This window comes from Oncorhynchus kisutch, linkage group LG12 (genome assembly GCF_002021735.2).
Source record: "Oncorhynchus kisutch isolate 150728-3 linkage group LG12, Okis_V2, whole genome shotgun sequence".
Taxonomy (NCBI): domain Eukaryota; kingdom Metazoa; phylum Chordata; class Actinopteri; order Salmoniformes; family Salmonidae; genus Oncorhynchus; species Oncorhynchus kisutch.
In genome coordinates this window covers 55,781,067-55,803,471 of record NC_034185.2, presented here as the reverse complement: position 1 = coordinate 55,803,471, position 22,405 = coordinate 55,781,067, and the positions used below count along the sequence as shown (strand labels likewise).

Sequence of the window (22,405 nt, the reverse complement as noted above, 5' to 3'; positions counted from 1 at the left end):
CCGGACTGCGACCCGTCGTGGTAGGTTTCCGGACTGCGACCCGTCGTGGTAGGTTTCCCGACTGCGACCCGTCGTGGTAGGTTTCCGGACTGCGACCCGTCGTGGTAGGTTTCCGGACTGCGACCCGTCGTGGTACGTTTCCGGAATGCGACCCGTCGTAAGAGGTTCCGGTCTGCGGACTATCGCCGGACGATCTTGACTGGGTACTGTTGCCGGACGCTCTTGACTGGGTACTGTTGCCGGACGCTCTGGACTGGGCACTGTTGCCGGACGCTCTGGACTGGGCACTGTTGCCGGACGCTTTGGACAGGGCACTGTTGCCGGACGCTTTGAACTGGGCACTGTTGCTGGACGCTCTGGACTGGGCACTGTTGCCGGACGCTCTGGACTGGGCACTGTTGCCGGACGCTTTGGACTGGGCACTGTTGCCGGACGCTCTGGACTGGGCACTGTTGCCGGACGCTCTGGACTGGGCACTGTTGCCGGACGCTCTGGACTGGGCACTGTTGCCGGACGCTCTGGACTGGGCACTGTAGCCGGACGCTCTGGACTGGGTACTGTTGCCGGACGTTCTGGACTGGCGAGGCGCACTGTAGGCCTGGTGCATGGTGCCGGTACTGGTGGTACTGGGCCGAGGACACGCACCTCAGGGCGAGTGCAAGGAGCAGGAACAGGGAGTACTGGACCCTGGAGGCGCACTGGTGACCTGGTGCGTGGTGCCGGCACTGGTGGTACCGGGCTGGAGACACGCACCTCAGGGCGAGTGCGAGGAGCAGGAACAGGGAGTACTGGACCCTGGAGGCGCACTGGTGGCCTGGTGCGTGGTGTTGGCACTGGTGGTACTGGATAGACCGGACCGTGAAGACGCACTGGAGGTCTCGAGCTAATGGCCTGCACAACCCGTCCTGGATGGCTGGTGACTCTAGCTCGGCACGTGCGGGGCGCAGGCACAGGACGCACTGGGCTGTGCAGACATACGGGAGACACAGTGCGCAACGCTGGCGCAGGATATCCTGGCCCGAGGAGACCTACTGACTGTCTGGAGAGCAGGGCTGGCACCATCTGCCCTGGCTGGATCCTCACCCTAGCTTGGCAGATGCGGGGAGCTGGAATGTAGCGCACCGGGCTAAGCACGCGTACTGGAGACACCGTGCGGTTTACCGCATAACACGGTGCCTGACCAGTACGACGCCCTCTCTCTCCACAGTGAACACGGGGAGTTGACACAGGTCTCCTACCTGGCTTCGCCACACTCCCCGTGTGCCCCCCCAAGACATTTTTGGGGCTGCCTCTCGGGCTTCCAGCCATGCTGCCGTGCTGCATCTTCATCCGCCGCCTCTCCGCTTTGGCTGCCTCCAGCTCTGCCTTGGGGCGGCGATATTCCCCTGGCTGCGTCCAGGGTCCATCTCCATCCAGTATCTCCTCCCAAGTCCAATAGTCCTGATTGCGCTGCTCCTCCTGCTGCTTGGTCCATTGTTGGTGGGTGATTCTGTAACGACTGTCTTCGGGTGAAAGAGAGGAGGACCAAGATGCAGCATGAATATAATCCATCTTTAATGTGAATACTTAAACACCGAACAAAACAACAAACCGACAAAAAGGAACGAAGATGATACCGTCCCGTAGCGTGAACACTAAACACTGGCACACTGGAACAGGAACAATCACCCACAAAATACCCAAAGAATATGGCTGCCTAAATATGGTTCCCAATCAGAGACAACGATAGACAGCTGCCTCTAATTGAGAACCAATCTAGGCAACCATAAACTTACAAAAAACCTAGATAGGAAACCATAAACATACAAAACCCAAGACAAAAAACACATACATCACCTATGTCACACCCTGACCTAACCAAAATAACAAAGAAAACAAAGAATACTAAGGTCAGGGTGTGACATCCACAAGTCATACGATATGATGGAGAAGTTGAACGTTCGGTAGTTAGTGTACATAGCCATCGCTTGAACAGAGAAATGCCTCCGAATAAAGCCTGGCATGTTTTTAAAGCAGATGTGATATATGCATTGTGCATTTTACACCAAATGACGCAGCTCAACATTTCATCCAACATTAACACCTATGCATTTACCCAGGCAGGTGTTACAGTAAGTACGGATCAGATCTGGAGAGCAGTGACCTGTTATTAAATGGCTGTAACAGCATGGCAGACAGTATAAGACGCAGTGGGGAATCCAATCATGCTGGAAAATCAACACGTAAGTGGAAAATCAACACGTAAGGAACAGACTGAAGGCGTTTACCCATACAGAATGTAACATGAATGTCATTCTCATCGGGTCTGTGTGTGCGACAACCACGGCGGTGCAATGTCCTAGTTGAGATGAAAAAGAATCACATCAGCAGTTGATAGCATCAAGTATGCATCATGTTCAATGTCATCTTATCAAGTTCAACGGAAGCTGACAGTCTTGCTTCATTCTTACCTGACCTGAACGGAGTCTATTCAGTCATTTATTTATTCACTCTCTCATTCTTTCTCTCTTCCTCACACACTCATTCCATACAGTAAGGAAGGGAAAATGGAAGTTTAATTTAAGCCTATATGCATTTAAGAGAGGTCTATAATGCCCCAGTCCAGCCCCATATTTCAAGTCTCCTCGCGATACAGCGCTGGAGGGGGTGACAACGGTATTTTCCATAATGGTATGTGGCTCTATCTGCCTATTACTATGCAAATCGATGCTCCTCTCCTTCCTGAATGGTATTTCATAATGTAGAATTATCTGACAGGGCAGCTGGAGAGACCAACCTTGTGTTTTAGAGATTGGCTCAACTCCAGCAGGAATGAATTTGCTTTCCCAGCCCAGCACAGATGTAGGGGGCTGGAGCAGTTTGGTGGGCTCCCTCCCTCCCTCCCTCCCTCCCTCCCTCGGCCTCAATAGAGAATCTCTGTCTCTCCCCCTCCCACCCTTGGTCTCTCTCTCTCTCTCTCTCTCTCTCTCTCCCTCTCTCGCGCTCGCTCTCTCTCACTCTCTATCAATCTCTTCTTTCCCTTTTCACTCTTTCATTGTCTCTTTTTCCCCTCCCTCCCTCCCTCCCTCCCTCCCTCCCTCCCTCCCTCCCTCCCTGGAGGAACCAGGGCTTCTAACCAAGTACCGAGTCATCATTCGACCGGTGAGACCGGTGATAAATTAGAACAGCTTGTCAAGGTTGTCACCGGTGTAAATTAGCAGGAGACTCGTGTGAACCGTAAAACTGCTGCTTCATTTGCCAATTTCAGCTTTGTCGAGGCGGCTATTAACATGCAGATTTCCTGAATTGTTTATTAGGCCAGCTGAAGCTGGAGTGGCTCTTTTAAACGCGGATTTACTTTACGACTCAGCACAGAGGTAGAAGGTAAAGCAGGCTATGTGTTTGAGGCTGGCTGGCTAGCTGTAAGGCTGGCTGGACGGTTGGCTTTATGGATGGCTAGCTAGCTGGCTGGCTGGCAAGAAGGCTGGCTGGATGGCTGGCTGGATGGCTGGCTGGCATTGCAGTGTGACACATATCAAGGAGCAGGTTGGCTTTCCAGATGTAGGAAGATGTGAGTCACTATATTCAAACATACCAAATACCAACACATGCAGCTAGCTCTACATCAAATGCATAAGCTACACGTGGAGATGAAACACGCACGATGTCTCTGATGTATTGAATTTCGATCCCACTGGGGTCTTTGTCAGGACAGGTCAAGAAAGGTCTAGTCTGATGTATTAAAAAACATGGAGGCTAATACAGTCCCTGGTATGTTGTGTATTCTCTTTCCTCAGCTGCAAGACGAAGCTGTACCTGGAGAACCTTCCCAACACCAGCATCATCATCCCCTTCCACAATGAGGGCTGGTCGTCCTTGCTGAGGACCATCCACAGCATCTCCTACCGCACCCCAGACCACCTCATCGCTGAGATCATACTGGTGGACGACTACAGTGACAGAGGTAGGACACCTGGTTAACTGTTACGCTACTGTCTGTGTTGGTGGTCAGGGTTCTTACACCACACCCTGCTCAGTAACTGTGGTAGGACCCTGGTTAAACTACAGTTATTACAGTATGGTGCTGGTAGGACCCTGGTTAAAACTACAGTTATTACAGTATGGTGCTGGTAGGACCTTGGTTAAACTACAGTTATTACAGTATGGTGCTGGTAGGACCCTGGTTAAACTACAGTTATTACAGTATGGTGCTGGTAGGACCCTGGTTAAAACTACAGTTATTACAGTATGGTGCTGGTAGGACCCTGGTTAAACTACAGTTATTACAGTATGGTGCTGGTCGTACCCTGGTTAAACTACAGTTATTACAGTATGGTGTTGGTAGGACCCTGGTTAAACTACAGTTATTACAGCATGGTGCTGGTAGGACCCTGGTTAAACTACAGTTATTACAGTATGGTGCTGGTAGGACCCTGGTTAAACTACAGTTATTACAGTATGGTGCTGGTAGGACCCAGGTTAAACCACAGTTATTACAGTATGGTGCTGAAGAGCCTTGGTTATACTACAGTTATTACATTATGGGGCTGGTAGGACACTGGTTAAACTACAGTTATTACAGTATGGTGCTGGTAGGACCCTGGTTAAACTACAGTTATTACAGTATGGTGCTGGTAGGACCCTGGTTAAATGACAGTTATTAGAGTATGGTGCTGGTAGGACCCTGGTTAAACTACAGTTATTACAGTATGGTGCTGGTAGGACCCTGGTCAAACTACAGTTATTACAGTATGGTGCTGGTAGGACCCTGGTTAAACTACAGTTATTACAGTAGGGTGCTGGTAGAACCCTGGTTAAACTACAGTTATTAAATTATGGTGCTGGTAGGACCCTGGTTAAACTACAGTTATTACAGTATGGTGCTGGTAGGACCCTGGTCAAACTACAGTCATTACAGTATGGTGCTGGTAGGACCCTGGTTAAACTACAGTCATTACAGAATAGTGCTGGTAGGACCCTGGTTAAACTACCGTTATTACAGTATGGTGCTGGTAGGACCCTGGTTAAACTACAGTTATTACAGTATGGTGCTGGTAAGACCCTGGTTAAACTACAGCTATTACAGTAGGGTGCTGGTAGGACCCTGGTTAAACTACAGTTATTACAGTATAGTGCTGGTAGGACCCTGGTTAAACTACAGTTATTACAGTATAGTGCTGGTAGGACCCTGGTTAAACTACAGTTATTACAGTATGGTGCTGGTAGGACCCTGGTTAAACTACAGTTATTACAGTATGGTGCTGGTAAGGACCCTGGTTAAACTACAGTTATTACAATATGGTGCTGGTAGAACCCTGGTTAAGCTACAGTTATTACAGTATGGTGCTGGTAGGACCCTGGTTAAACTACAGTTATTAAAGTATTGTGCTGGTAGAACCCTGGTTAAACTACAGTTATTACAGTATGGTGCTGGTAGGACCCTGGTCAAACTACAGTTATTACAGTATGGTGCTGGTAGGACCCTGGTTAAACTACAGTTATTACAGTAGGGTGCTGGTAGGACCCTGGTTAAACTACAGTTATTAAAGTATGGTGCTGGTAGGACCCTGGTTAAACTACAGTTATTACAGTATGGTGCTGGTAGGACCCTGGTCAAACTACAGTCATTACAGAATAGTGCTGGTAGGACCCTGGACATTCCGTACCCATGGCGTTAGTGGGTACGGGGCACTTAACTAGTTCCATTACCCCTACGAACTAATAGAATCTCAGGGTCGTTGCCTTGAGGACAACCCTGCGTGTGAAGCTAGTATGAGCCATACTCATTTGTGTCAACCTCTCAACCTCTATGGTCAGGTAGTTTGGTTTGGGAGGAGTACGGTTTTGCTCCCCAGCCAGCTGGTTGCCCTGTTGGCCAGTGCCCTCTTTCTCTCCTGTGGTTCTGTGGATGTTAGTGTTTTGCATAGAAACAGATTCATTTCCTATAGTGGTGTGGCTGCTTGCCTCGGGAGGAGTGTGATAGAACGTAAGCGTTCAGTAGCCAGACCACCTTGGCCGGACAGGGTCAGTCATTGTGTCGACTCAGTGTACTATATGCTCCCCCGCAGTGTTGAGAAGTTGAGACAATCCACTGGAACTCTCAGTCCGCTGGCCTTCCGAGACAGACACACACACACACACACAGAGAGAAGACACCACACCACGGGGCTTAGCCCGGATCATTCCACATTCCGTATTCCGCCTCTGTAAGCCCATGCATGTATTAGCATAATTGAGGTATTTTAATATTGTTTTAGCGGGAGAAGAGCAACAGCACAAACAACCTCTTGGTGGATGGACTTTAGAGTGTGTGTTCTTCATTTGCATCAGGGGATGATTCAGCCTAATGGGGAATTCACTGGTTGTTTAAAGGAGCGATGCTACATCCATTTTGGACTTGGAATTCATTCTTGAAGAAGTATGTCTTCGACATAAATGCCTGGTGAGTTTAGTTCAACTGTCGTAACCCATCAGAACCCACAATGTCAGCTTGTTTTACACCAATGTTTGTAAACAACCTAAATGTAAACAAACACAGTATAGGCTCAAAACATGGTCAAAACTCATTTTGATATCATGGATGGTCAAACCTGGAATCTAGCTCTGTTTATGAATTTGAAAGTGGTTACATTTCTCCAGCCCCATCCCCCAGCTTTTTACCAAAAACAGTGATGGGGTGCCAGCTTTGTTGTCGTTTCAACTGCTGAGTTCCCCTATGACGTAGGTAACGTTTATGTTAAAGCTGTGCACATTCATATTTTGAGTCCATGGTCCACAGTTCATCCATGTAACCACTCTCTGTTGGTTGATTCATGCTGTAGGCCTGTTTGTCCTGTTTACATACTGAGTCAGGTGAATGTGTGGAAATGGGTCATTTGGGTTCTGTGTGTGTGTGTGTGTGAATGGCAGCGTTGGGCAAGGTTTTGTGTGTTTGTGTGTGTTGTGGGATCAGTGTTAGAGGTGGCAGATTCTCAGTGAGTTGAGGCTCTCTGGGACGATAGTCCTCACGGTGGGACACCAGATGGTCACAGATGCTGCTCTACCTTACAGCTGAATCTATCCCCCAAGGTGTGTGTGTGTGTGTGTGTGTGTGTGTGTGTGTGTGTGTGTGTGTGTGTGTGTGTGTGTGTGTGTGTGTGTGTGGGTGTGTGTGTGTGTGTATGTGTATGTGTGTGTGTGTATGTGTGTGTGTGTGTGTGTGTGTGTGTGTGTGTGTGTGTGTGTGTGTGTGTTTGTGTGTTTGTGTGTGTGTGTGTGCTTGCCTGCGTTTGATGTGCTAATGTTATTGTCACTGGCCATATTATATTGTTTATTATTCTCCCATCTTACAACCACACTTCAATAGTACCTAAACTGGTCAGCTGTGTAATGCATGCCAGATATCCTGGCTACACATCCCAGGACTGCGTTCACCCCATCATGTTCTGGTGTGTTACACAGAGAAGCTAGGCACGTTCTGGTGTGTTGCACACAGCAGCTAGGCAGAGTGGCCTCTTTGTGCCTGTGGAGGACAATTCTCCAGTGAGGGAAGCAGGAATTACTATGAAGAGATTTTTCACCTGAAGCGAGAATAACAATAAGCTCTGCAGACAGAATAGCTACATTTGAAACAAAACCTACTGAGAAATCATTTGGCAATGTATAATTATGAGTCATAATGATAATAACTCTCCATCTGTTGCTCGAATGATAAATAATGAAATCAACCTTTATTGTCTGATGCTACGTTCATAACCCTCTGACATGGTTGTAATTCCCAGAGAAACACTGAAAGGCCAACAAGCTTCGTCAACCATAAACTAAAAGTACAGCTACCATGCTTGTAAACAAATTATAATGCTCAAAACCCATATTAATATATAGCTTTTTATAAATAATGTTTTGTTGTTGTATTTGACTGCCGAAAATGCAGTTATCGAGGTTATTTCCTTCCTAGGCGTCATCAGGTCAGTATGTGGGAGAAGTCGGCGCTCAGGGATGATAGACAAGTTTCCCACTAGTAATTACCAGTTGGAAGGGCGTTCAAGTGGAATTTTCCCAGCTGAATGTGGTAAATACCACCTTCCCACTTTTTGTGAACGCAGCATTAGTCACCAACTGTACCTGTGAAGATATCCAATCCATTAAGTTTCAGTGGAAAAATATGATTATGTTGCATAAGTATACCAATCAGTTGGCTACATAGTTGATATGGATTAGAAATTATTTCACTATTCAAATAATATGAAGGTGGAGTGGGACCAGGGGACTTACCTAGGACGGAGAGTGCACCAGAGGAGGGGGGGTCTGCAGCGGTGCGGAGGCCACCAGAGGCGAGAGACGGGGGACACGGTGGTGAGGCCAACGGAGCCGCGCCTGGGGAGGGGTGCTCAATGGTGGCAGAGAGGCCACCGGAGTCAGTGCAGCAGGAGGATGGTAGGGCAGTGGGAGGCGAGTTACAAGTGGATCAGGCATTCAGTGAGGCCTTTGGGAATACGTGTTTACATTTTGTGTACTTAAACGTCCGAAGCCTACTACCGAAGATAGATGAGATACGTCTGTTGGTTCGCAAATCAGAGGTGGGGGTCTTGTATTTTACAGAGAGAGGAAGGATCGGAATCGGAATGGTGGGGGGGATATATGCGTTTGTAAGATTGGACATTGCTTATAATGTCAGATCGGATTTAAGCGTTGATCTGGAGATTGTCGGGCTGGATATCTGCCTTCCCAAAACCAAGCCGATTTTGTTGAGGGTGTGTTACAGGCTGCCCAATCAGAATGCATTCTATGTAGGTCTCGAAAATTGTGTTGTCAAGCTGTAATGATTCCCTGGTGAAGGAAATTTGTTAGGCGATTTCAATACTGATGTCTGGAAAACCCAACTCACAATGTATTTATGCACTTCTGTAGATCACTTGCCCTGACCCAAATGATAAAAGATCCCACCAGGGTATGGGAAACAGTGCAAAGTACAATTGACTTAATATTGGTGTCTTATCAATCCAAAATATCGCAGAGTGGAGTAATAGTATATGGAATCAGTGATAACTTTATTACATCTTGCACAAGGAGGGTTTTTAAAGATATATATTATCATTTCACAAAACTGTTAGAATCAGAGGACTCAATAAATACTGTGTTGAAATGTTTAGGGAGCAAGTGGGTACAATTGACTGGTCACCAGTGCTGGGGTAGACAGTGCCTGGGAAGCCTTTAAATGTAGGCTGGGTAAAGCAGAGATCTAGCCCTGGTTTTAATAATGAGATTCTAGAATCTATCCAAGCAAGGAATAAGGCCTTGATGAAATGTAAGAACTCGAAAGAGCAGCATGATTTTGTCCTATATAAACATTATAGAAATGAAGCACAGCGCAGGATGGATGAAGCTAAGAGGGGTTACTTTACTGATAAAATCATTGAGAACAAAAATTACACTAAAAAACTAGGCTGCAGTAGTACTACCAAAAACAAACTGAACAGTATTGGACTGAACATCAGGGGGGAGATGGTAAATGAAAAAGCAGAGATTGCCAATGAATTCAACATTTGTTTTACTTCTGTTGCAAGCAAGCTGGTTAGCAAGCTGCCCACCAGTTCTGGTATGTATGGAAACGACCAAGTCAATAAGTATTGTGCCGAATTACGGGTTCAGTCAAACTCTTTTGCAAAGGTAGCAACAGCCAAAATAGCCAGGATGCTAGCTTAAATGCTCCAAAGCCACAGGCCTGGATAATATTCCTGCAAGGTTTCTTATATATTCTGCTGAGAAAATTTCCCCTTGTATTACGCATATGGTTAATCGTTCTCTTAAACAATGCATCTTTCCCAAGGACATAAAACAGACTAAAGTTATACCTCTGTAAAGAAGGGGATAAAGTCTGACCCTGGGAACTATAGGCCTGTATCTATCCTCAGTGTAACATCAATGATCCTGGAGAGAGTTGTACATGAGTATGAATATGTCAACCAACACAGTCTAATGTATGATTTTCAGTCAAGTTTTTGAAAAACATACTCCACTGATTCATGTCTACTTGACTGACTTCATCAGGAAGGAGATTGATGAGGGAAATCTCTGTGGAATGGTACTGCTTGGCCTACAAAAGGCCTCCGATACAGTTAACCACTGTCTCCTAATCTCCAAACTGGAGGCACTGGGGTTAAGCAGTATCCCTCTAGGCTGGGTAAAGTCATTTTTATCAGGTAGGGAGAAAATAGTACAGGTTAATGGTTCACTGTCTCAGGCAAAACCAATGAGTTGTGGCATTCTGCAGGGGAGCGTGCTTGGACCTTTACTGTTTTTACTGTATATTAGCAATATGAAAGATGCTTGTTCTTGCCGTCTTTTCCTTTATGAGGATGACTCTACTCTTCTGGTCTCACAAAAGTAAAACTATGTTGGAGAGCATACTTAACACATAGCTTACTAACATTAGCACATGGCTTGGAGATTATAAGGTATCTCTGCACTTATGTAAAACTGAGGCAATTATTTTTGGATCCAGACCTAAATTGAGTAGGTCCTTTGAAATCAGAGTGGAGTTAGCGGGGAGGTGCTGACTACTAAAAACCTCTGTTAGCTACCTGGGATGCATCCTTGATGGAAGATCGGGAGGTGTGAGCATGGCCACTAAAGTGCTAAGGGAAGGTTAATGCCAGGACTACATTTTTGCCTAGAAAGTCCAAGCTGCTTGATAAGGACTCCATGTAAGTGATAGCCACTGCTCTCATTCAATGCCACTTTGACTACACTAGTACTTCCTGGTTTGGGGGCTTATCTAAGCTTATGAAGGGGAAGCTCCAGATAGCCCATAATAAGCTGATCAGGGTAGTATTGAAGGTGAGTCCATGTACTCACATAGGCAGGAGCTGCTTTCAGGAACTAAACTGGTTGTGTCCCAGATTAGACTGGGTTTGGTTTACACAAGTATTTATGGTTCTGCGCCCAGATATCTAACTGATTACTTTCCCAGTGTTAGGGATGCACACAATCACAGCACCATCAGGTGTTGCACATGTATGCTTATACAGGTTCAGGAGTAATGCTAGGAAAGGTATTTTCTTGTATACTGGAGCCTCAGAGTTGGATGAGTTGCCTCTTCCCATAAAAACTATGGCCTCTCTGGGCAGCTTTAAAAATAAAGTTAAAAACAGTTTATCTTCTGTGCCCATATGAATGACCCCTATGATGTACCTCTGTAAATAACGTCACATAGAATGACGTACAATGCCACAACAGCAGACAGTGAAGTTGTTTTCAGGGTGCTATTCCGGTATTTGTTAGCTAGGGGTGGTTAGAAGCGTTGGGCCAGTAACTGAAAGTTTGCTGAATGGAATCCCTGAGCTGACAAGGCAAAAATCTGTTGTTTTGCACCTGAGCAAGGCAGTTAACCCACTGTTCCCTGGGTGTCGAAGATGTGGATGTTGATTAAGGCAGCCCTCTGCACCTCTCTGAGTCAGAGGGGTTGGGTTAAATGCGGAAGACACATTTCAGTTGAATGCATTCAGTTGTACAACTGACTAGGTTTCCCCCTTTCTCCTTTCCCTAACAGTAGCCTCAGCTAACAGCAATAGTGAATATGTCTGATGCTTGCCATCATAGAACTGATTCTGTTTCAACAAAAAGTTTTCTGGTGTGTGTTTTGCATTGATCTGTGTCAGGTCTTGTGAACCCTCCGTTGGTGCGCGCCTGCAGGCTATTTGAAGTGGGGAAATAGCATACTGTTGTCAGGGCTGACCGGAGGGCTATGATAGTAAAATGCCTTTTCACGTGAAACGCAACCCATAACCCATAGCCCATGAGAGAGAAAAAGGAGCTCTAAAATAAAACAATCACTTTGTGCGTCCTCAGACCTGTAGGCTACATTTACAGTGTGCAGCGTTAAAGCAGGAGTAAAAAATGCTACTAGCCTAGCATTAGGTTTGGTACAGCGGGGGTTAATATAAACCTTGCTGTCTGCCTATCCAACCTGTGCAACATGTTGCTTTTTTGTGTGGTGGGATCTCCATGGTGCCATGCACATGAACATGACGAGACTAAAAGTCAGGCCAATTCATTTATCAGGATCATTAATGGATATATCCAAAGAATTGGCAAAACGAAGATAAAACAAAGGAAAATGCACATTGTTGGCTGTCCTTTTAGCTGCTTGATGTGATTGTGTGTTAGTTTTAGTTGGATAGTTAGTTACAGTAGCAAAGGTTGAAGTAACTTTAGTCTAGCTATCCTCAGTGCTTAATTTGTAAATCGGGAAGTGCTGGAACAAAAAGTGAGCACGAGAGGGGGGTGACCTGGGGAGCTCTGAGATACCATCTTAAAGCATTGCATGCATATCATCACATTTGTGTAGTGGCATGGGGAACCATTTTAGTGGCATAGAGTCTGGGAAAATGTTTGTCTTTTAAAAAGGCATTTCATTTGACTGGAGACTTTGGTATAATCTTTTTTAATGCCGCGTTCAAAACAATGCCGCGTTCAAAACAACTAGGAACTCGCAACTGGGAAATCTCAGAAGTCTGATTTGTTTTGAATAGTCATCTAACTCCGAATTCCAAGTCAGGAATTCGGGCCTCTTTCTAGAGCTCCGACCTGAATATCACTGTCATCATGATTCCAACTCGAGTTCCCAATTGTCTTAAAATCACCATAATACCACAAAATGATCAAAATAATAGGCTACTTTGACAAAGAACAACTGGAAATCTGAGATCAATAAAAACTAACTTGTCTTGAATCCATCAATAGCTATTGTAGGCTACAATATGAGTAGGAAATTATAGTTCTAAAAATTCTTTCCAGTTCCACTGGCTCACCCAATGACGCGCAGCTCCCTCACTGGTGATGGCCGATGCGCTCGTGCCAAAAGCCTCTCTCTCCTGTTTTACTTTGTAAAATATTTGGAAGTTGATTAGGTATTTTGGTAGCCTACAGCATAGTCTTCTCTTTTCAGCAAGAGCCATTTGTTCCAACCTGTTTTGTCTGCATGCTGTTTGTTCACTGACAGATTTGCCACGTGTTCCAGACTGTAGGCTATGCCTTGTTATTGGGATACCCTCCACAGCTAGGCAATTTTTTAAAAGACGCTATTGATCCTCTGTGGCAAACTTATAGGCTTTCTAGTGTAATAGGCTATTCTGAGTTATTTCATTTATTTCTGAACAGACAGCAGTAACTCTATAACTTTGGCAAATGTATTTAAATGTATCAGTGATGCTGCAGCTCCTCCAGGACCCTTTGCACGGTTAAGATTCTATAAGGAAATAAATCATGAAGTGCAGGACAGGAGAGATGAGAATTGCAGGCTCAGGTCTATCAGAGCAGTGAGGGAGAGAAATCATAGAAATTGAATCTCATTGTAGTTCTGAGAGAGATACAGGGGGGGGGGGCAACTCTAAATAAATACATTTTATCGCTTTTATTTGATTTTTGACATTGCAAATAATTGTTCATGCCAGGAGAGGTACCAGATCCGGCCAAATAGGTGAACAAAAATCATCTGATAATCCCCTCTAAAGGGCTGTTTCCCTTGGCTTCGCCTCAGGCCTAAGAACAGCCCTTAGTCTGGAGTTATCACACGATAATCCCCAGGTTCTCATGCCTTATTGCTTAAAATCTGGTGTGCTGCTTGTTCGTTATATTGTCTATACATATGTACTTCAAATGTGCATGTTTTACCCTATATTAAAGGTACACCTAGTCCAATTAGGGAATCGCTTCCTAATGTGTGAACCAACCAATCGGAGACCTGTTGGCAAGGACTCTGCTGAATTGTGTCCAAAGGTCTTCACCTTGGTAGAACTCAGAGTTTCCCTCTCTCTGAGCTCAGACCCCCTCCGACACCTTGTGGGGAGAAAATCACCTGTCACTCCTGAAGTGTCACCGCCCGCGGTCACCGTGGAAATATCCAGGAAGTCACTCACAGCATGGAGCTGTCACCAACGCTTTATCTCCACGGCAACATTTAAGGGCAAAGATCCAATTCCCGTCAATCACCCGGCAACCGCCCCCTAAAAATGTGATGTGAGAGATAAGAGAGAGGTGTTCTTATTGGAATAGACTGACTGACTGACAGTGTCATTTCTGCAGCTCTCAAACAAGAGGGGTTGGAAAATGGAATATGAATTAGATTCTACCGCTCAAAGCATCAAAGATGACATTTGTTTCTAATTTAAGCTACCTGAATGACAAACTCAAATGAGATCTGTAGGAATCTCAGTACATGAATTTGTTGCTGTCTAACTTTAGCCAAATTTGAAGTATGACAGGGCATGCCAGGTTAGAAAACACTAAGCTGAAAACTAAATGTTCACAGTAAATACCAAATAGCCTAAATTAAAACTTTAAAATGCTTTGAAGTTTTTAAAAGAACAATCCTTAGCTAAATTGAAGGCCCTGCAAAAACATCCAGCTGTGTATTGTGTGTGCTTTGTAAATGTTTCCTTTTATAGCTTAGCCAAATCACCATTCGCCCTCCACAGGCAGTAACATACACACACACACAGAGAGAGAGAGAGAGAGAGAGAGAGAGAGAGAGAGAGAGAGAGCGCCCCCCCCCCCACACACACACACTTCAGCTAAAAGTCTTTAGAAAGGAAAGCTGTTCTTGTGAAAGATAACCATTTCACATTGCTTCTCAGGGTATCTCCAAATTAACCACTGCTGGGCACTCATTAAAACATGGGCGCAAATTGAATTCACTCCACAGAATTTAATGAATCGTGAAATGTCCCCTCATTCAGTGTCATTTAGCTAGAACCGAGATGACACTCTGTTAGGCGCTTTTGCTCTTTTTATTCTATGTATTATGCAAAGGGGTGCTAATTGGAAAAAATAACTTTTTGGGCGACCGAGAGTCATCACCAATCGATTGGTGGAATTTTTTAAAATGTGTATTTTTCCATAGACTGTATGTACTGAACTTGTCTGAAGCTGTAAGCATACTGTTTGATTAAATAATTAAGACACACAAATGATTCAAGAGGGAGCCAGAGATCAATATAGCCTAACCAGAAGAAAGAAAACTGTTTACGAGCCTTCTCCCGCTGCTGCTGGCATTTGCAGATTTTGCCTTTACACTGGGGCGGAGCCAGAGGGATGTCCAGGGTGGCACTGGATAACCCTGACATCCGATTGGCCACCTCAGGTGCCACCCCAAAATGTTATTCGCTACTGGCAGTTTGATGCTGATTGACATCTCATTTCACCTTTTGTTGAAAGAAGCATTTATTTTGACATTCGGCGCGCATTTTTCAAATCAAGCACGAGGAAAAGACAATATTAACGTTGGTTGCGAGATACAGAAGAATAAGAATAAGAAGAACATACAGAAGAAGAAGAGAGAATATTCTCACAGCTCCACGAGATCTCTTCGCGATTGGCAAAAGCATCATATTTGAAGTAAGTTTTAAACCCGATGCTAAACCTTAGGTTTCCTGGACGACTTTGTATCACTGTGTGAGTTGACGTTAGATCTTTAGCTCCATTTTTTAAATTTTATTTATTTATTTCACCTTTATTTAACCATGTAGGCACTTTGAGAACAAGTTCTCATTTACAATTGCGACCTGGCCAAGATCAAGCAAAGCAGTTCGACACATGCAACGACACAGAGTTACACGTGGAGTAAAAAAAACATACAGTCAATAATACAGTATAAACAAGTCTATATAAGATGTGAGCAAATGAGGTGAGATAAGGGAGGTAAAGGCAAAAAAAGGCCATGGTGGCAAAGTAAATACAATATAGCAAGTAAGTAAGTTTCCAGTTTCAGAGATTTTTGTAGTTCATTCCAGTCATTGGCAGCAGAGAACTGGAAGGAGAGGCGGCCAAAGAAAGAATTGGTTTTGGGGGTGACCAGAGAGATATACCTGCTGGAGCGCGTGCTACAGGTGGGTGATGCTATGGTGACCAGCGAGCTGAGATAAGGGGGACTTTACCTAGCAGGGTCTTGTAGATGACATGGAGCCAGTGGGTTTGGCGATGAGTATGAAGCGAGGGCCAGCCAACGAGAGCGTATAGGTCGCAATGGTGGGTAGTATATTTTATTTATTTATTTATTTTACCTTTATTTAACCAGGTAGGCAAGTTGAGAACAAGTTCTCATTTACAATTGCGACCTGGCCAAGATAAAGCAAAGCAGTTCGACAGATAAAACGACACAGAGTTACACATGGAGTAAAACAAACATACAGTCAATAATGCAGTATAAACAAGTCTATATACAATGTGAGCAAATGAGGTGAGATAAGGGAGGTAAAGGCAAAAAAGGTCATGATGGCAAAGTAAATACAATATAGCAAGTAAAATACTGGAATGGTAGTTTTGCAATGGAAGAATGTGCAAAGTAGGAGCAAAATAAATAAATAAATTAAAATTAAATACAGTTGGGAAAGAGGTAGTTGTTTGGGCTAAATTATAGGTGGGCTATGTACAGGTGCAGTAATCTGTGAGCTGCTCTGACAGTTGGTGCTTAAAGCTAGTGAGGGAGATAAGTGTTTCCAGTTTCAGAGATTTTTTTGTATATGGGGCTTTGGATTGCACTGTGATAGACTGCATCCAATTTGTTGAGTAGGGTATTGGAGGCTATTTTGTAAATGACATCGCCGAAGTCGAGGATTGGTAGGATGGTCAGTTTTACAAGGGTATGTTTGGCAGCATGAGTGAAGGATGCTTTGTTGCGAAATAGGAAGCCAATTCTCGATTTAACTTTGGATGGGAGATGTTTGATGTGGGTCTGGAAGGAGAGTTTACAGTCTAAACCAGACACCTAGGTATTTGTAGTTGTCCACGTATTCTAAGTCAGAGCCGTCCAGAGTAGTGATGTTGGACAGGCGGGCAGGTGCAGGCAGCGATCGGTTGAAGAGTATGCATTTAGTTTTACTTGTATTTAAGAGCAATTGAAGGCCACGGAAGGAGAGTTGTATGGCATTGAAGCTTGCCTGGAGGGTTGTTAACACCGTGTCCAAAGAAGGGCCAGAAGTATACAGAATGGTGTCGTCTGTGTAGAGGTGGATCAGAGACTCACCAGCAGCAAGAGCGACATCATTGATGTATACAGAGAAGAGAGTCGGTCCCAGAATTGAACCCTGTGGCACCCCCATAGAGACTGCCAGAGGTCCGGACAGCAGACCCTCCGATTTGACACACTGAACTCTATCAGAGAAGTAGTTGGTGAACCAGGCGAGGCAATCATTTGAGAAACCAAGGCTGTCGAGTCTGCCGATGAGGATGTGGTGATTGACAGAGTCAAAAGCCTTGGCCAGATCAATGAATACGGCTGCACAGTAATGTTTCTTATCGATGGCGGTTAAGATATCGTTTAGGACCTTGAGCGTGGCTGAGGTGCACCCATGACCAGCTCTGAAACCAGATTGCATAGCAGAGAAGGTATGGTGAGATTCGAAATGGTCAGTAATCTGTTTGTTGACTTGGCTTTCGAAGACCTTAGAAAGGCAGGGTAGGATAGATATAGGTCTGTAGCAGTTTGGGTCAAGAGTGTGTCCCCCCTTTGAAGAGGGGGCTTACCGCAGCTGCTTTCCAATCTTTGGGAATCTCAGACGACACGAAAGAGAGGTTGAACAGGCTAGTAATAGGGGTGGCGAGGTACTATTACAACAGGGCCATCCATGAAAGCTTTTTACACTTTCAGTCAGCTGAAAGCTTAGATGCAGCAGGTGTCATAAAGACTATTGTTGATTGCCTTGAAAAACATGGTCTGGACTACAGAAAAAATCTTGTGGGGCAAGGCTATGACGGTGCATCCGTCATGAGCGGAAAGCATTCTGGTCTGACTGCACGGATTAAAAACAGTGCAAGATTTGCATTTTATGTGCACTGTATTGCACATAGTTTGAATTTGGTTCTTGTCGATGCTGTAAAGTAAAGTTTGCTCAACTGCAGAAGCTTTATAACTTTGTATCTTGCTCGTATGTTCATCTCAAGTGGCCTGCAGTTCAGAAAGTGCTGTATCCACAGCAGCAGCCCAGGGAACTACAGAGACTTACAGGTGGGCATGCAGATACATGGCATGCTGTAATCTGAGGGATAGGCTTCCAGCAGTTCTGAGAGTGCTACAGGATATCACACTTGAACATAGTGGTGGTAGATCAGTGGAGGCAAGGGGCCTTCTTTCTCAGATAGATTTACATTTCATAGGGCTTTTGGTTACCTTGGTGATGGTGATGCCAAATGACTTTCTGAAATGCTCAAATCAAGCTCTCTTGATCTATCAAGGGCTGTGTAACTTGGGTCAAATGTTTCGGGTAGCCTTCCACAAGCTTCCCACAGTAAGTTGGGTGAATTTTGGCCCATTCCTCCTGACAGGAGTTGGTGTAACCGAGTCAGGTTTGTAGGCCTCCTTGCTTGCACACGCCTTTTCAGTTCTGCCCACACATTTTCTATTGGATTGAGGTCAGGTCTTTGTGATGGCCACTCCAATACCTTGACTTTGTTGTCCTTAAGCCATTTTGCCACAACTTTGGAAGTATGCTTGGGGTCATTGTCCATTTGGAAGACCCATTTGCGACATAGCTTTAACTTCCTGACTGATGGCTTGAAATGTTACTTCAATATATCCACATAATTTTCCTCCCTCATGATGCCATCTATTTTGTGAAGTGCACCAGTCCCTCCTGCAGCAGAGCACCCCCACAACATGATGCTGCCGCCCGCGTGCTTCGGCTTGCAAGCCTCCCCCTTTTTCCTCCAAACATAACGATGGTCATAATGGCCAAACAGTTCTATTTTTGTTTCATCAGACCAGAGGACATTTCTCCAAAAAGTTTGATATTTGTTCCCATGTGCAGTTGCAAACCGCAGTCTGGCTTTTTTACGGCTGTTTTGTAGCAGTGGCTTCTTCCTTACTGAGTGGCCTTTCAGGTTATGTCGATATATGACTCATTTTACTGTGGATAGAGATACTTTTGTACCGGTTTCCTCCAGCATCTTCACAAGGTCCTTTGCTGTTGTTCTGGGATTGATTTGCACTTTTCGCACCAAAGTACGTTCATCTCTAGGAGACAGAACACGTCTCCTTCTTGAGGGGTATGACGGCTGTGTGGTCCCATGGTGTTTATACTCGCATACTATTGTTTGTACAGATGAACGTGGTACCTTCAGGCATTTGGAAATTGCTCCCAAGGAGGATCCAGACTTGTGGATGTCTACAATTTTTTTTCTGAGTTCTGAGGTCTGATTTCTTTTGATTTTCCCATGATGTCAAGCAAAGTGGCACTGAGTTTGAAGGTAGGCCATCCACAGGTACACCTCCAATTGACTCAAATGATGTCAATTAGCCTATCAGAAGCTTCTAAAGCCATGACATCATTTTCTGGAATTTTCCAAGCTGTATAAGGCACAGTCAACTTAGTATATGTAAACTTCTGACCCACGGTAATTGTGATACAGTGAATGATAAGTGAAATAATCTGTCTGTAAACAATTGTTGGAAAAATGACTTCTGTCATGCACAAAGTAGATGTCCTAACCGACTTGTCAAAACTATAATTTGTTAACAAGAAATGTGTGTAGTGGTTGAAAAACGAGTTTTAATGACTCCAACCTAAGTGTATGTAATCCTCCGACTTCAACTGTATATAAGCATAAATATGATACTGTAAGTTTGTAATATTGATGGGCACCAAAATTATTGATATTTTTCATGTCCATTTCTGCATGGTACCTGGTATGTCAAATTGCAGTGTGTTTTTTGTAAATATACAGAGCATTACATCTTTCCTTTTAATGCCGAGTGGTTATCGAAAGGGAGAGAGCTGGAAATATTTGCATTTTCAATTGAGTCTATAAACAGACTTCGTTTACTTGCTGTTTGAGGTCCACAGCTCATTAGTGGTGATATGTTAAGACAATCAAAAATACTATTAGACTTCCCCAAATGGGCATATTGTAGGCCTACATTTGCGCAGGCAAGGTAGATTAGTCCTACTTCTATATGCGTAATCAGGTGCGAGTCCTTACGACAAAGATGATTAATAAATGACAAAACTAGAAAATGGAAGGAAATGATCAAAAACTTCTCTCACAAGTGTAGCATAGGTTGTGAGTTCTGCAAACAATGTGTCCAATCAGACAATGAAAATGGTAAACAACTGTAATAATAATATATTGAATGAATTAACAGAAATTACTGGCCTGTCGACTAAACGGGGTCAGCCCTAGTATAGATATATTATACAATAAACCTTAATTACATTGAAACTAGTAATTACAGGTTTTACTTCACTTGGTTGTTTGATGATGAGGTAGCTTAGCCTTAACAGTGACTGTATGTTAGTTTAATGGATTATCAAAATATAGTATTTGAAAGACAGATATTTTAATGGGTTAGGAATAGGTGATTATTATAAACCGTCCTTGAGGCAGAACTGTTCGATATCTGATGGGCCAGCCTCAATTTGGCTATATTGTAAAAATTAAGGAAATCAAAAATGTTATTTTCAGTCTTCGTTTAAGGTTAGGGTTAGGCATTAGGGTTAGCAGTGTGGTTAAGGTTAGGGTCAAGCTTTGAATCAGATTTTATGACTTCTCCGCAGAGCTGCCTCCAGAACAAGATTCATGACAAAAAACGCTAACCTGTGAAACACAAGCCTGCACTTTAGATTTCATCCCCAATTCTCTTCTCTAACCCTCCCCATAGATCCAACTGACGCCTTGTCTCAACAGATGCTAGTGATGGAAGTCCTGGAGGCACTTAAATCCAATGGTGTGTAGCAAAAAATACAGAAATGTAATTCTCTGTTGCCTTTTGGGAGAGCTGAGTGGTGAGGGGTCATGGCAGCTCAGCGGTAGAGTTGTTTTAGCTTTTGGCTAAAGCTACGGTCTGGGATTTGTGGATGTGGGATTTACCTTTAGGGAGCTAAATTTGGGGGTAATTACTGAAAATTTTTACTCTGCCTTTTGGATAAACCAAAACAGGCTTTATGAGATTGGAAGCCAACAGGGAGCCCTTGAGACCACGCATGTACGCATGGACACACACGCACACAAACACTCTCTCTCTACACATACTAGCTCCCTCCCTCTCTCTCTCACACACACAGTCGAGCACGCCGTATCAGACTGACAATGAATAATTACCACCTGTTCCGTTCTGTGTGTGACGAGAGAACAGAGAATGAATGCAAGCGAAACATATTCTCTGCCAATTCAGAAGGGCGTGTCCTTGGAATATTATAGAATGATTCATTTATCCACTGTCCTGTATATCAATCACATGTAGAACGTTACTTTACTTTACTGACGTTCCCTCTGGAAGTCTCCATTCCATATTCAAACATTCAAACAAGGAAAATCTCTGACATAAAATGACATGAGCAGCCACTTTAATTAAGGGCTGTATAATAATAATCAGAATTTCACTTTTCCCAGAAAACCTCGACACGGTTACAATAGCGTTTCAATTGAAATGAAATCAAACACCCTTTTAAAAGTTGTTTTGGGAGTGTTCTACCATGTACAATTCTGAAACATCTGGTTTATTTATCTGGTGTGTTGCATTGTACCTAGAAGAATGCAATTAAATTACTGAATTGACTGTGATTTAGATGGAATTGACCCCACCGGCGATAGAGGTGTCAGTCAACCCCAAATGTATAGGTATCTACAGTACTGAATCTTGTCTACTACATTTGGGGTCAATACCTAATATAATAATATATGCCATTTAGCAGACGCTTTTATCCAAAGAAACTAAAGCCCTATTGAGAGCTTTACTGGGGGAGGTTGGGTAATGTAATTATGTGCACGAGCACAAACACCACATCTGTCATTTTAGTCCGGTCCGAATCTGCCACGTCTGTAATTTTACGTTGCAGGAGAGTAATAATTCCAGACAGAATAACCTACTGTTTTTTTGGTGAACTCCAATGTCCTCTGATAATACTTGTCCCGTGCAAATCGACATCCCTGTGTAATTGAGAGAAATGTCTGAGTTTGACAGGTGTTGCTCGCGGTTTTAGCAAGAAAACAATAACTGATTTGATCAATTGAATGAAGTGCTGCGCATAGCCTATATATGAATGTCCTACATGTATCAACGTTCACAGTGAAAGCCTTTGTTGACATGTTTTATGCGGATTCATTTAATATTGCCAAATGCATCAGTAAAAAATATTGCGCCTGTAAAATGCAACCCTTGCTGTTAATAGATCTCAAAGCAGCAGCATACAACTGACCTAAACATTTGCTTTTTATATATATATATCCTGTTAAAATCATCTGGAATAACAATTATAATAATAATTACATAACCAGTAACACTAGTCCTGTGCGAATAGGACTTTACAGTCATGCATGCATACATTTCACATAGAGATGGTCCCGGGAATCGAACCCACTACCTGGGTGTTGCAACCACCGTGCTCTACCAACTGAGCTACAGAGGACATATACCTGTATTTCTTCCCCTAACAAGATAGGTGGGTTTAGGACC

At 44.1% G+C, this 22,405-nt stretch overlaps 1 protein-coding gene across 1 annotated transcript in view; it reads left to right on the top strand.

Annotated features, from left to right (window-relative positions):
* Positions 1-22,405, top strand: part of LOC109900474 (polypeptide N-acetylgalactosaminyltransferase-like 6) — a 248,441-nt gene that overhangs the window by 68,131 nt on the left and 157,905 nt on the right. The window contains exon 5 of the mRNA XM_031837850.1: positions 3,777-3,943. Within this exon, the coding sequence (XP_031693710.1) occupies positions 3,777-3,943 (167 nt within the window). The remainder of the gene's footprint in view (positions 1-3,776; positions 3,944-22,405) is intronic.